A 16983-nucleotide genomic window follows, 5' to 3' on the forward strand; every position below is an offset into this window, starting at 1 on the left:
AGATATTATCTGGGTTTTAGCCCACGTCTACACAACTTTCTTTGGGGAAAAACTGATAAGTACACTTAGTTAATTCAACTGTGGTTGATTATCTTCTATTAAAGGCTATGGAGAAAACGAATAGGTTTTTGTTTTAATCACACAGCCCTATGGAAGGTTTGAGTCCAACTTCTGCAAAATTCTATCCTCACACTGATAAAATTCTAGGTATATGTGTTAAAAAATTGCATGCATGAAAGTGAAGAATGACTTCACGTGTTACTTTCAACCAAATTCTGTCATGAGTTTTGTGAGATGTCACGAGTTCCCACGTATTTTTCCTAGCCAGTTCACTTCCACACGTACTTGGGTGTTAGTGGAATAATTCATTTGCTGTAGGAATTCTTCAGCTGTCTTCATTGCAGCCTTTCTCTCCTGAGGATTTGCATCTTTACCTATAACACAAAGTAAATTAAAGAGAGACCGAAATTCAGAGAGGGGAGATATCATATGATGAAAAAATACTAGCATACTAAAATGCACATAATTATAATTTAACTTAAATAGCACACTGACATGATGACAAAATATTTCCTGGTACATCAGATGTATTTAACAATATAGTAACAAATGCCATTAATAGAAAGATTATTTTTATTTTGCCCAAATGCTTCCCTTAACCACATAATCCCTGGAAAATCATGCTCATAGGAAGAAAATATGATTTTGAATGGCTACATTTTATGCGAGCTGTTTACAGACCAAGTCTCAGAAAGTCTAGGTTTTTTTAAATCAGAAAAGATATTTTCTTTCCCCTTATAAACAAATATCAGTGCAACAACAATGCCAATGGCATCTTTTACCTTTCCACACGAAAATTTGTTTTGCAGCACCATGGTCCAAAATAAAGCATTCTTCAGAAAGCAGCATGGCCATTGAGAAGGGGTTTTCTTCTGCCACCTTGGTCACTCTCATTGATCCACTTGCATCTGAAACCTAAAATAAAGTGCATGAGTCCCAAGGGATGATAAAAATGGTAAAAAACTAGATAATGGTGATGTACTAAAAAACACTGAACTGTACAGTTTAAACGTGTGAACTTTATGGTATGGAAATTATATCTCAATGAAGCTCTTTCAAAGAACAAACAAAAAACCCACAAGCCTAATTTATACCCCCAAAGGTTTTATAAATTCTTTGGAGTAAAAGAAATACTAATAAAAAAGTCAAATTTTTATACTATGTCTAAAACCTGTGGAACATCAGAAAGCAATAGTTTTCACAAGAAAGGCCAATATTTACTGAGATCTTTTATGCACTGAGCACTAGGCTATGAAATTTATGTGATTATTTTTAATTTTCACAGCAATCCTTTCAAGTAGTTAATAATGATGTTACACCTGCTGTATACACACAAAATGCTGAAGCTTAAATATTCACTCTACTTTTACTGAGTGTCTACTAAATGTCAGGTATTGTTATAAGGAAGGCATTGATGTATTGATACATTATAGTTTATGATTATAGAATTTTTTCACTATAAATCTTTCCAATGATGGTTTTGTAATTTAATTATATTTTGTGTGAATTATCAAAGCAAAATTTCCCTATCACAAATATTATTTATCTAGACTCTTCAGATTTGGAAATTACTACAGTACACATTTTTAAAAATTTGTGGCTGGTTTCACCAAATTGAAAATGGTATTAATACACTGGCTCGAATTCACTGGTTTTCAAAGGCAGATTTGATGCTGCAATTTAATCATCTGGGCAAATTAAATATGCAAATCCCAGAGTCCTCCCTAGATCAAACATGAAGTTTTTGACACATCATGCTGGAGTCTGAATTCTGTATTTTTAGAAAGTGTCCCGGGGGTTTTCTGCTTTTTGCTAACCCATATTGAAGTATTTTCAAAGAAACCTTGCATTTTAGATGTATGCAATACATTATTTTTCCACTAGAGGGAGGAATGTCCTACAATTAATGTCTCTGAGTTTAAAATATTTCTTGAGGTCACAATGCTGAGACAGAAACAGTTTTGTTTGATAATATGAAATTTAAAAATACGCATTACACTGCTGAAAATAGGTTTCAGAAGGAGTAATAAAAATAGCTACAAAGTATTCAGATAATGACTTCTATTAAAATGATCAGTATTTAGCAGAAGTGGTAAATGCATTTTCTTTTGCCATCTTGGAAGAAAAAAAGCCGACTTCCTCTTTATAGAAAGGAAGTTATCTAGATAGTAACTAAATCTTTATTTAAAATCACAGAGTTTCTGAGCTAGAAGTGCCTTTAAAGAGTAGCAAATCTAATGAGAAAACTCTATAATTATGCATGGAGATTGTTACCTGCTTCACATCACATGTTTAGAGAGCTGTGAAAGAAAGCAACTTTTAAGTCTTCTTAACTGGTATATGTTATGGCTTTTGTTACCCTCAGCAGCCATAAAATCATAAAATTATAGAACTGGAAGGAACCTGAGAAGTCATCTAATTTATACTCTTCTTTTCTTAGGCACGGAAACTTAAGTGTCAGGATGGTTATGTTTTGTCCAAGGTCACAGAGCTGGTCATTAGCCACAGAGTTGACATGTAACCAGGTCTGGCAATACCCAAAGCAGGACAGTTTTTATCTAATTTCCTTCCAGATGTTGATTCCATAGATTTGCCATCTTGTAAGAAAGAAAGCCTTCTTTTTGGCTAAATTGTTTTAAATAAGGTTAAGAATTTAACCTTATTATTTAAGGTTAAGAATTTGTAACAAGATATTTGTAAAACATCTTTACTCTGTAAAGGAAACATTTTATTGAAAGCTATATCACAAAACCTATTACTCCAAACCAGTATAATAAAAATGTATAAATTTTGTCAATTGCAAATTGCAATAGCTTCACTTATTTGTTGTTTTAATATAAATTTTTTAAAAAGCATTAAAAAGAATACCTCTACAAAATGTACAAAAGCAAAGAACCAATTCAGCCTACGCATTTTTCTTTAAGGGCAATGAGGAAAGTTATCAACTATAGCAAAGAATGGGTCTCCCCAATCACACACAGTCAGTAAAAACAAAAGACTAGAGAACAGTGAACTCACCATATAAAGTTTAGCCATTTTTCTATTAGTTATATCAGCAATGCTATCATCATCATCATCTCCATTCTGAAGCTCTGGCTTTTTCCCTAAAACCTGGAAAAAAGTGAACAAAAGATAAAAGATAAAAACCTCTCATTAAAGGATGCATGGATTATTTAAAAATAGTGAAATAGCTTACATTTATAAAGACATAGATTATAAAATATTTACTATTAAAATTACCAGGATCAAACATGTTCTCATCAAAGCATATAGCACAGGCCTTTTTCTATGGGTCAAAACAATCAATGGCATTAAGTAAACAAACTCTGAGTTTGCTGGTGACGGGAATTTCCAAGAAAGCAAAATCCCAAACTTGAAAGTCCAGGTTCCCAATTTTAAAAAAAGTAGCGGTATTACTGAAATAAGAGTTGTAAGTTTACTTCTTTAACAGATTTTTCTCTGTGACCTCTGCTTCTAGAAATAATCTATAGGTTTTATCAGTTTATTGTTACGAAGACTTGGATCAACACTATCATTTGAGAGTAAAGTACATCATCATTATCAAGGTATTACAGTCTATCGAAAGTACAAGTTCTTGATGACCTAATCCTGCTGTATCATTGGCCCTTAGTGCTTGAGGCATAGTAGATACTCAAAAGGTATTTGGTGAATGACTGACTGAATATATTTATTTATTCTTTACATTTATGACGCAATCCAGAAGTTCAAGCAAAGTGGTTGGCAGAAAGTACATTTGAATCCACTTTGAACTTCTATATATTAAAATCACAAAATACATCTATGTAGCTGTAATTTAAAAATCTATTGTATGTAATCTGAAAGCAGTTTGATTGGATTGTTTATCCACTTAGGATCAACAAAATGACAGTTCCTGAATAATATATTTTACTGTCAATTTTATTACCATAAAGTTAATTGACACAAAATATCTCAGAATGTTAAAGACTGGAAGAAAGTATATGCTGGTTTTTTTTTTTTTTTTAAGATACCAAGGATTGAACCCAGGACCTCATAGATGGAAGAAGGTGTGCACCACTGAGCTATGTCTGCTCCCCAATGCTTATTTTAAGTAATATAATTTTTATCACATAGATATAAATTCAAATTCAGAAATGCAAATAATATATTTATTTAGATTCCAAAACTATTTAATATAGTGAAATTCCTTGCATAATGTATTTATATTCAGTATTCCTTACGTATATTGCATGAAAATAAATACTGCAGAAAATGAAACAACAATTAAAAATGCACATAACTCTTATCTTTTCATGAATACGGGCACAAATTTGAATTTAGAAATGCATTAAAGGACTTACCTTCTTTGGGAGTATGCCCAACTTTTTTGTTTACACAGCGATCAATAAAACTATTAAATTATTGTACCTGTTAAATGATTGTAATGTAATTTTGTTTCTGTTTTTGATTTGCTGTTAAAAGTATGATTAAGCCAAAAATTAAACCACTTGCAACCAAAAACTTTTTATTTTTTAAAATATTTTTACCTTTATAGAGGTATATCAATCTTATAAGAGCCATCACAGGTCTCCTCATACCCCTTTTATGATTCTGTCCTGACCGAGACAGAAGAGTTTGAATTGAACAGTTAACACTGACCTTATCTAATCCTAGGAAATCTCCTAGCAGTCAAGTGAGTCTGGTACTTTGGACAAACACTGTAACTTTTAATTTTCAGATTAGCCAAGGATTTTAATTAGCATTTCAAAGGACTGTAGCATATTGTGACTTGAACTTCAGGGATCTGGGGATGCTATATATTATCAGGTATCTCTATGGATCATTTAAAACTGCAGTTTGACAACTAAGCAGTTACCAAATTATTTCACCGGCTATACAAATGATTTTCCAGCCACTTTGCTCAATCCTTAAGAACTTTACATTCTGCCTCGAAATAGGAAATTAATTATGCTAATTTTGTCGAATATGTTGTACATTTTCTGTGTTTATTTTTTTTAATGTTACATTGAAAAAATATGAGGTTCCCATATACCCCCCACCCCCCTCACCCCACTCCTCCCATAACAACGTCCTCCACCATAATGGGACATTCATTGCACTTGGTGAATACATCTCTGAACACTGCTGCACCACATGATCAATGGTCCACATTATAGTTTACACTCCCCCTGTTCACCCAGTGGGCCATGGGAGGACATACAATGTCCAGTAACTGTCCCTGCAGTACCACCCAAGACAATTCCAAGTCCTGAAAATGTCCCCACATCACATCTCTTCTTCCCACTCCCTACCCTCAGCACCTACCATGCCACTTTTTCCACATCAATGCTACATTTTATTTGATTACTAATCACAATAGTTCATGATTAGAATATCAGTAAGTCCACTCTAATCCATACTCTATTCCTCCATCCTGAGGACCCTGGAATGGTTATGCCCACTCCACATCTATATTAAGAGGGGGCTTAGATTCCACATGGATGCTGGATGCAATTCTCCTGCTTTCAGTTGTACATTTTGAACTCTGAAATGAACTGTAAGTATAGTGTTTCTTTTTTACTACAGGTAGGATCATGCCAATATTGAAAACACTTTAATTTAGTTTGCTCAAGTCATTACCATTTTTTTTTTTTTTTAGGATGTATCAGGGTCGGGGACCATATACATGTGAAGCAAGTGCTCAACCACTGAGCTACACCGGCTCCCATCAAGTCATTAGCACTTTGTTCATGTAAACCTTTGCATGTAGAAACTTTTTGACAATTTAAAGAGGTAGGAAAACAGAGAAGTCTTATTTGAGGGTATTTCATAAAAATTTCACCTATTGTTCTAGCCAAGACTTGGTATGGGTTGTAGATACTCCTAGCAATTCCCTTCTGCCTTCAGCCTCACCTTGTCTTCCCATCCTAAATGTTATCCTATACACTTCTGAGAAGTTCCCTTATTTCATATTACTCCTATGTTTTTAGACTATGACCCTAGATCCATACTTATATGTCTACAATACTGGTTCTTAAACTTCAATGGACTTAAGGAAAATCTGGGTCACTTGGTCAAAATACAGGTTCCCTGGCCCAACTGTCCATAAGTCAACAGATCTAGAGTGAGGGCTCAGGAATCTGCATTCCAAATGATTCTGAATCATTTGCTTATTATACAGAGCTAAACTCCTCTGTCTGGATTCCAAGGTCCCCCAGAGGCTACAAGTTATGAACTCTGTGCCATTTCTCAGCACTCCCTACAAGTACCGTTCTCTAATCAGGCTGATGTACTCTGGGTTTCTGTGTGAGCCAGTCTTATTCCTACTCTGGGCTTTAGCATGTAACTTCTACCTCGGTTGCATGGTTGGGACAGAAGCTGAGCAATTACTCTTTGCTTGATTAGGCTAATTGTACCTAGTACAGTGATAATTACTGCTGACTGAGGGTCTATTATGGGTCACACATTGTATCAGGCCCTTTAGACATATATCATTTCATCTTTACCTAAGTCCCATGAACTAGACATCGTTATCCTCATTTTACAGAAAAGGTCACTGATGTTCAGAGAGGTTAAGTGATAGTTTCACAGGGCTGATAAAGGCTGACACTGGGATTCTGCCACAAGTTCCTTTAATGCCATTTCAGTAACTTTTAAAATGAGTGGTTGCGTATTTCCTTAAATAAAGAAAAATTGGGAACCTCTTGGTAATGTGCAAAAAGATTGTTCCCATAGATGGTGTTTAGGGGCCTCTTCTTCTAATCTGATGCTACAGGAGTTGGCCTTTTTCATTTTCTTTGAGCTAGTTTCCAGTTCTGTAAGTTATAGAAGACTGACCAGAGCAATACAAATGTTAAATGAAGTTTGTTTCGTGGAGGTGAAATGTGTATCATGTGGCAGAGAACAGCTTTGCTTCTATTAGCAAATTCATGTCAATACATATTGTCCATGTATTTGTCTGTTCTTTGGATTCTGCTTTGAACTAGTTGTTACATGTTATTGGTTTCTTTGTTAATGAATTAGTTGAATAATATCTTTGATATTGGTCATTTATATTTATATATACTATGTGATGATAAATGGCATTCAGGATTTTCCTTTTGAAAACTTCTCCTTTAATATCTAGAATTTTCCTTGTCTAATCCACTTGTTTTGACACATTTATATATTTATTGCTTTTAATTAGGTAAATATATTCAAGCTAACATTTTCAAAATGGGATTATGTGTTATTCCAGGTACCTGAAAATTTTTATTTAACCAACACTTATCAGTATGTACCAGACACCATTCTATGCACTTTATATTTATTAATTCATTTGACTATAACAACAACCCTATAAATTAGCAATGTTAACCCATTTTACCACTAAGGAAACAGACTAAGAAGCTTGCTCAAGGTCAAACATTTATTAAGTAGCAGGGCCAGTATTTGAATTCTGTCTCCAGATTGTAAATTCTTAAGTAACATGCTTCACTGTCTATTGCAGGTACGTCAGTGGGTCCTTACTCAAATAGTTTAGTCCTTGTTTCTAGAGATTCAGTAGAAATTGGTTCACACAGATTATATAGGGATGGCTTTTAGCTCTCTCGTCCTGATTAGAACATTATTGGCAATTATAGTGTGCAGCATGAATTCTATTCACAGTGGTTGTAGTACTCTGCCTTCCTTCCTGTGTATAGACCCATTTTCATCTTTCTTTTAATCCTATCTCTTTTTTTCCCATTTTTTCTTGGTTTTGCCTGGGCTGCAGGCCCACAGGCATTAAAGGCCAAGAAGAGAAATTCTTTTATCATCTTAGAATGTTGTGTGGGTAGATGTCCCTTAAAAGAAGAAATAATAATGGTTAACATGGAAGAGTTACAAAAGAATGTAAAATAAAACAATAACATTTTTTCACTCATAAAATTGTCCAAGGTTAAGAGAAAAATGATAATAACCAGTGTTGTTATTTCATCAGGTACTCTCATATATCACTGGAAAAAGCAAAAGTTCTTGAAAGTGATTTAGCAGTAGGTATCAGAAACCTTAAAAACATGCCAACTAGGAAATCCAATAATTCTATTCATATCAGTTTATCCTCAGGAAGTAAGTAAAATACATGCAAAGGATTAACTTGAATGATCACCACTACATTTTATAATAGTAAAAAATGGAAACCATCTAAATGCCCAACATCCAAGAGACTGATTAAGCAAATCTTTCTGTATCCATACAATGGTAAACTGTAGAGATAGTAAAATATTACCAAAAATTATTTTCTAATAAGGAAATAACCATAATATTTTAAGTATACACTTAGATGCAAAGCAGTACCTACAGTATGAACTCTTTCTCATAAAAGCACAGAGATACATATATGAAAATATTAGAGATTGGAAAGATTTTTTTTTCTTCTCTTGAAGGTGGAACTTGGGGGGATATTTTTTCTTTATACAATCTGTATTTTTAAAAATTCAACAGTAATGTGTATTTATTTTAAATAAGTTAAATTTTAAAAATGTTATTAACCAAAAAATGTCTCTTATTTTTTCTCCCAGGGGAATAAACATAGCGCTGCTATTTGAGTCCCTGTGGCGTTACATGACTCTGAATAGAGTATCACCTCATTTTAACTTATAATCTCCCTTTGGCTTCCTAGGCCACACAATCATCACAGGATAGGAACCAGGCATTTTAAAAGGAATAAAGATATTTTGATCAAAGAAGAATTTGTGCACATACCTAAAAAGTGGCCACCAGAGACCCAGACACCTTAAGTCCTCTGCGAGGAAATAAGGGCTTCCAAAGATCACAATGGTCTTTTGTTACAGGTGTGTTATAAAGAGAAAAATGGAAACACCTATATTTTTTTCTTTCTATTTTCTCAGTAACATAATGAAATGTTTAGCAGCATAAGCCATTCTTCCAAGTACACCATAGGGATTGAAAATTTGTGAATATATATGTTTTTCTCTGCAAAGTAGGCTTCTTTTTCTGCTACTCACTCTTTATCTTCAACAGGAATCTAACTCAGAATATGCCAGAAGAAATTTATACTGTATATATCACTAGGGTAAATAAACAATCTACCTTCAGATTCACCATCACCTAGCTTCAAAATTTACATGAGCATGACCTATGTCCAGACCATCCTTGGTGTTTTGTTATTTCCATTTTCCCTAGATGAGCTGTGTGACTTCTTTTAAAACCTGAGTAGGCCTACATGGACATTTGTGTGATTAGAAAGAAGGACCAGATAGTAAAAGAAATCCTTCACTGCATCCTTACACTCCTTAGTTTTTACAGTATTTACACATCTGATTTTATCTCTTCTGTTGGTTTATTTATTTTTAATCTTTTGCCAGTCTCACTTAATTTGGAAATGAAATTCCAAGAATTACACTCTTGCTCTCTTTCAAGATGTACTTTCCCTCTTTGAACTTTATGCAGAAAGTTTAAGATGTTTGGACACTTTACAGTAAATAGTAAATATATGGAAGTAGATATAGGAAAAGGGGGATATTATGTGGCCTGTAGGAAGGACAACACATAACTGAAACTGAAGACTGCTTTGGATAGTAATGTTCTATATTCATATCAAGTCCCAAAAGTATTTAACACCCAGTGTCTTATGTGCTTCTCCCGGCAACTCTGAGAGACAGGCCAGACTGGAATTATGTTATTTCAGCTTGATCAAATAGGAAAATAAGGTTGAGAAGAGGAAGGAGTTTTTCCATAGAACCAAGTCTCACATAAAGATGTAAATCCCAGGGCTTCTAACTCCTACTTCAATGTTATTTACGTACAAAATGAGACATCACATTCTTCTTACCTTAATTTTAGTGTGAATGTCTCTCACTAAAACAGGGTCAACTCTCAAGTTCCAAGAGGTGACATTTTAACTACTCAGTAATTTTTTTGCTTTGATTATATCCTTTCTCTAATTGAAAAAAAGAAAAAAGTAGATTGAAAGCATATGGACCATATAAATAAACTGTAAAAGTGAAGTGAACCATTGTTGTTATGGTGTATTTACATGCTGCAAGGCATGTAAGACAAATATTTGATAACAGGGAAGACACTCAAAGATATAAAACCTCGGGCGATACTGAGAAGGGCTGTGTCCTCGCTTAGCCAGCTCCACCTACTCTAGATATGAAACACCAACGTTTATTTTCCTGCTCTCTCTATGAAATGCTGCCATGACTAAATATATTTTCCTTCTCATTGACTTTATCAAATAAAGGATAATATAATATATCAAATGGAGGGTGAAGGGATTTTAGAAAAAGGAAAGCAAGGCCTATAAATATTTGTATGAAGGGACCAAGTGAATTGGGGGTCTATAAGAGACAAATTATTATCTAGGACTGTTAAACAGAACTTTCTGAGATGATGGAAATATTCTATATTTGTGCTGTCCAATACAGTAGCTACTAGCCACGTGTGGCTACTGAGCACTGAAATGTGGTTAGTACAACTCAGTAACAAGTTTAAATTTTGTTTTAACTGAAATTTAAATAGCACATGTGATCAGAAGATAACACATTGGACTGGGGAGCTCTAGATAAGTCAGAAAATGCTGTGGCCTTGGAGAACTTACCATGATGCAGATCTGATCTGAGGTATTGCCGTAACATCAGAGCATTAGAGATTAGAATTAGGAGGTCAAACTCACAAGAAACTAACTCACAGGTTACTGTAATATGAAAAGCCAACTCACAAGTGATTAAAATACATAGACAAGAATGCGATTACACTAGAGCAGTTGTTTACATTGGCTGCATATTAAAACCATCGGAGGATCAGCAAGGACATAGCTGATAATGCTGAGGAGAAAGAATAATAAGATTTAGTAATTTCTTCCTGTTTTTGAATCCTCTCTGCAGTTAGGTGTGTATGCTAGTACTGTCCTTGATTATAAAAATAATTCTCTGATATTTCCATGTGATCAATCACACCTCTCCAGGTAGTCTCCTACATGACCTGATTTGGGTGAGGCAGGCTGTATCAGTTATGTAAGGATTACTTACGGAGTACGTAAGATGTATCAACACCTTTGTAAGGAGCTGGGACTACCATGGTTAAGGCAGACGTGATCCCTGCCACAGTAAGGGACTTCCAGTTTCACCTGGCCTTGGCAAAGCTCACTGTAGGCAGTGGCTGCTAGAGACTATAGAGAAAGAATCTGATGTAACTTTCAAATTTAGCGCGAAAGTTTAACATAATCTACTAGTTGGGACTCTTATGGGCAGGTAAGGGAAGCAGTAAGACACATTTCATTTATTTATTTTTCTTCTACTTCTAAAAATTTATCTTTTCTTCTTTTTATTTATGATCTCTCTTCCTTTTTTTTTTAGTTTTCTTTTTTATTTTAGTTCCTTTTTACAAACGCGTGTGTTGAGGGCTGGCTTTCAGTAGAGAGCAAGGGAGCTGATCTGCTACAAACAGAACCCCGACCCAGAAGTAGGTCGTTTAAGGGTGGTTTAGCCCGAGATTCCCCAGGAACGCGAGGGGCGTGCGCCGAGGGGGTCGCCCCCTTTCCAGCCGTGCCCCGTTTCCCGGATGAGGGTCTCTCCGCACCTGACTCCATCCCGATTGGCCGGCAGGCTGGGAAGGCTAGGAACCGTATTTTTATTTTTCTCTATTTTTTTTTAATGGTACATTAAAAATATATAGAAGGTCCCCATATACCCCCCACCCCCTCGCCCCACTCCTCCCACATCAACAACCTCTTTCATCACCGTGGCACATTCATTGCATTTGGTGAATACATTTTGGAGCACTGCTGCTCCACATAGATGATGGTTTACATTGTAGTTTACACTCTCCCCCAGTCCACCCAGTGGGCCATAGCGGGACAAATAATGTCCAGCATCTGTCCCTGCAGTACCACCCAGGACAATTCCAAGTCCTGAAAATACCCCCACATCATATCTCTTCTTCCCTCTCCCTACCCTCAGCAGCTACTATGGCCAATTCCTCCACATCAATTTCTTCCATTACTAATCACAATAGTTCCATAGTAGAATACCAGTAAGTCCACTCTAGTCCATACTCTATTCCTCCATCCTGTGGACCCTGGGATGGTAATGTCCACTCCCCCTCTATATCGAGAGGGGCTTAGATTCCACATGGATGATGGATGCAATTCTCCTACTTGCAGTTGCAGGCACTCTTGGGTCCCTGGTCCCTGGTGTGGTGGTTGACCTTCTTCACCTCCCTGTTAGCTGGCTGGGGTAAGTCCAATAAACCAGAGGGGAGGAGTTGCAAGTCTTCTGAGGCTCAGGGCCTGGCTGTCACATGGACAGTACAGAGCACTCATTAATATTTGAATAAAGTCAATTAACTGTCAAATACTTGGTACCAGAAACCCATATTTTTGTTTTCTTATTTTCTAGAAGATAGTATTGATTTAAAAATGCCCCTGCCTTTTAGACGATAATGCTGATGAAGATATGAGCAAAGTCATACTATTGATTATAGTAAAATTAGACCAACTTCATTTCTATAGGAGCAAGCAGTATTTAAATGAGAATGAGAATAATTCATGCATTCTGCTAGTCTTCTATCCATATGCACATCTGCACAGACGTATTCTCCTTCTATTCTCTTTAGGGGGAAGAAAAAGAAATTCATTCATATATTACGTTTAATTAGATTAAAACAAGTTTTGCTATACTGGCAAGCAAATTTTGGAAACATTTGCTTCATCTACATAATTCAGAAAATTTCCAAACACCAAAATTTAATTGAACAAAATTGAAATGGCTTTCATGTACTTTGAGGTACTTACAAAGTATTTTCGTACTTTTTATACTAATATTAAAAGAATGTAGTTTCTCTCCCCAAATTGCCCTCTGCCTAATGCCACTATAGAACAGATCAAAGGCTGAATGTTGATGGTAAGAGAGATAAAACAAAATGTCAAGCCAGTCCACTAAGCACAAACATTGTGCTATTGATACTATTAACTATGATATGGAATACTTAAATTAGATATGATTATTAAAAATTTGTGATGAAAGTTTTGAAGTCACAACATTATTTCACAGCAGGCAAAATTCCCGTCTCCCAACATGCTTAAAATGGCATGCTCTGGATGAAAACTGCCTGGGTATGAGTTTTGTGCACTCTACATGTTAATATCTTGGTTTTCTAATTCTTGGCACAAGATATAAGAGGAAACAGATATAAAATTAATGTTAAGATCAGACTTTTCAATACCCAAGTTTGCCTAATTTTTAGCATAAGAGGTTAGAAGAAATTGACATAGAATTACTGAAAAATATAGTCTTATTGTAACTTTTAAAATATATGTTATCTCTAATATTATAACTAACAGGAGGAGCAATATAAAAGAGAGAAAAGAAACCTGTCATCTTAGTTTAATATTTATTTTAGTTTATCAATTCAGATACAGATTTTATGGGGCAAAGATCCATCCCTCTTCCTTGTAATACTCGTTAAACTTATCTGTCTTGAAATTGCATTAACCTATTTTTAGGTCTCAGCTCATTCCCTCACTCCCAACTGCAAACTAAAGGTAAAATTACCTCAGTCATAAATGATTGTCAAGTGCTATTAATTCAAACAGACTATATAAAAATGGCACCTTATCACTAAAATCACAAGTCTTCATGTTGAATTTGGGTGTGACAAAGAGATTATTTGAAATATAATTACTTTATTGCAGCATATGGTTGACTATGCTGTAATTGTATGTATCTCTTATCTTTGTTCAGAATATTTTAACTTTCCCCATTGGATGAACTGGTAAGGAAGAAAATGGATATATCTGAATGAAACACTAGGAATTCAGATAATAGACAGAGTAAATCAAATGACTAAGATGAATGGTGACTTGCACAGCGCCTGGTACACAGTAAGTCATCAGTAAATGGTAGATAGGAAGATTTTTAACAATTACAGTGTTAGGGGTTGAACGATGTTCCCAGAAATGATATGTTGAAGTCCTAATCCTTAGTAGCTTAGAATGTGCCCTTATTTGGAAATAGGGTCTTTACAGATAGAATTAGGCAATTTAAAAAAGAGGTCATACTCGAGTAGGATGGACCCTTAATCCTATGTTATTGGTTTCCTTAAGAAGGGGAGAGGCAATAGAGAGAATGAGAGAAGAGAAAGAGAAGGAAAGAGGAAGAGAGGAGAGAGAGAAAGGGAGAGAGAGGGAGAGGGAGTGCACGCGAGAGAGCGAGCACACTATGTAATGACAGACACAGAGAGTGAAACATGGCAACATGGCAAAGCCAAAGAATGCCAAAGTTTGCAGCCCGCTGCCAAAAGCTAGGAGAGGCATGGAACAGAGTCTTCTCTAGAGACTTCAGAGGGAGTATAGACCTTCTAAAAACTTGACTTTGAACTTTCGAGTCTCCAGATTGAGATACTAAAGTTTTAACAGCCCTAGCAAACCAAAACACAATGTGCTTTAGAAAGCATCATCACCTTGTGACATGAACCACATGCCATTATAATTCTTTGGATTCAGGTGTGTGCTGAGTATCACTGCTGTAAAGCAGGATGGGAGGCAATGATTTAATTACAAATGCAACAGGAAGTGGAAAGGAAAAGATTCCTATTTGCTTGATATTGAAAGTATCTCTGATACTTTCTTTATATATTATGTAACATCAAAATTGATGTAGAGAGTGGTAAACACTTCTGACGCCTTCAACAAAGACCTTAGAAGATTTTGGAATGGTAAATTGGTAAATGGCCCTCTCTTTTCAAATGTGCCAGACACCTTTTCCCAAGAATTTACAAAAGGTTCCAGGAAATAGAGGAGAGATAAACAAGGCAGCTGACTCTACTTGGAAAGCACTCAATGAGAACTGTGCTTCTCTGACAAAACCTTTTTGTTGTCTCTTAGTTTTAAGTGTTTACTGTGTCTACTGACTAAATTAATATCTCAGGAAACTCATATCTCCATCTTTACAAAGAACAGAGTTTTGACTAACAATGAAATAAGTGAGAGGGCAACAGAATATAGTTTCAGTGACTTGGATATGTATTTTGTGAGCATTATAAGTCCAGAAAATAATCTTAGGTTTTCCATTTAAGGAGCTAAAATCATCTAACATATACAATGCATTAATAATGTTAAGTACATACACTAGTTTCCTCACAACAAAAATCAATGCACTTTTATTCTTATTTATATTGTTTTCCTATAAAATTTTAATTCTTTTAAAAAATACTGTATAAACTTTTCCCAAATGTTTGTGATAGGGTTTTTCAAGATAGCTCCTAATTTCTATTACTGATGCTTCTTTGGTTCTTTTGTTATTATTATTCAAAGTTAAAAAGAGATAGATTATTGATTTCTAATGCTTTGCCAAGATCATCTGATGCCACAGTCAGTTTCCGAAACTTGTTCCTCTTTTGTAAAGTGAGGGTTGGACAAACTGGCCCCTGCACTCCCTCTATACCATACTGGTCTATGATTCTACTTCTCATCTACAAAATAGGTGCATTTAATTGTCAACTATTTATATATAGTTTGTTTCATGAAGTAGAGTCGCTGAGGCTGAGGGCTTTCGTTCTATGCACACACACATGCACATGAACACACACGCATGTGCGTGTTTGCGGCCCATGCTTAGTGAACGTTATTCAAAGTTCTGAGAAAGAGAAGTTTAAGTCACTTATGAACTATCTTGCTAAAATAAGAAGATGCCAACCTGAAGAAAGAAGCATACTTAAATATTAAGTTGGATTTTAAAATTTTAAGAAACATGGAGCTTAATATAAAAAGTCATGTTCTCATTTCAGGGAATTTCAGTTTTTGATCTGTAAAAACTCCTAGAAAACAGCTACTTTATTTCTATTCTATATATTAAGTATGCATACTTAATTATACTTGACAGCTCTCAGTCACAATGTACTGTAATGCATTTTCAGAGACAGCCTTTATTAGATAAGGAAAACAAGTGTTCAGTGGGCTTTATGTTTCTGTCAATGTTACTTTATAGCCAGGTTACAAGTGTAAGTCGTTTCTTAATGAATTGATGATGCACCTATGCTAAACCAGCTTTAAACCAGTTTTACCACTGGGCCTTCTTACAGCTGTACAGTTAAGGGTAGAATTTTTTTAAAATTGCAAAGTTGGAAGGGGGACAATTACAAAACTATTTTCACTAACCTTTTAACTGAAACTTGGCATTTCCTCCAATAGTGAAGGTAGTTAACAAAGCAGAGTAGCATGAGCAGTACCTGTGACATTTCATATCACATTACATTTACTATACATACTTTAAAATACCTTTTCTGTCCATCACTTCTTGATAATTATGATAATTATGATAGTGAGTAGACCTGCTGCTCAATTCCATTATTTAATGAGTTAACAAAAGAGCTTATACATTATTTTAATGCATACTTATTTTTAATTTAGATAATTGTATTCCAATATAATTGGTTTCCATTCTAATGCTTTGGATTTTTGTATACATTTAAAAAAATATTTTTCTTACAAGTGGTTCATAGGCTTCAAATACAGTCCAAATTGATCCATAGCACACACATAAAAATTTCCTTGTTTAAGATGATGGAATGTCATTTTTTTGAGACTCAAAGGCAATTCTGTTGATTTTGCTAGAAAATGATTCTAGAAATCTAAAAATATTTCAAAACATCTTTTTATATAGATCTTTTAAGCAATTCATTTTTATGTAAATCTCTATTTATATTTAAAAACTTTGACTAGATGTGGAGGTGAGTAATGGTATGAAATCAATGACTTCCCAATCATTTCAATGATCTAATTATTATTACTCCATATTTGACATGGAATTTATGGAACATTTCTTCCTAACACATTAAAATGTTCCCTATTGAAAATACTGTAAATTAAGTTCACAGAGAGTTTTGAGAAAGTCTGATCTTTAGTTCAAAATATTGCAGCTCTCTGTTGATCACACTTTTATTTTCACACAATTTTTATAT

The 16983-nt window shown here is 34.8% G+C and overlaps 1 protein-coding gene across 1 annotated transcript in view; it reads right to left on the reverse strand.

Annotated features, from left to right (window-relative positions):
- The window catches only part of SCIN (scinderin), a 72702-nt gene that overhangs the window by 21583 nt on the left and 34136 nt on the right, over nucleotides 1-16983 (reverse strand). Inside the window, exons 5-7 of the mRNA XM_058296939.2 lie at nucleotides 3079-3171; nucleotides 843-975; nucleotides 346-434 (exon numbers count right to left, since the gene is read on the reverse strand). Coding sequence (XP_058152922.1) covers nucleotides 346-434; nucleotides 843-975; nucleotides 3079-3171 — 315 coding nt within the window. The remainder of the gene's footprint in view (nucleotides 1-345; nucleotides 435-842; nucleotides 976-3078; nucleotides 3172-16983) is intronic.

The sequence above is a fragment of the Dasypus novemcinctus genome, chromosome 5, assembly GCF_030445035.2.
Source record: "Dasypus novemcinctus isolate mDasNov1 chromosome 5, mDasNov1.1.hap2, whole genome shotgun sequence".
In the NCBI taxonomy this organism is placed as follows: domain Eukaryota; kingdom Metazoa; phylum Chordata; class Mammalia; order Cingulata; family Dasypodidae; genus Dasypus; species Dasypus novemcinctus.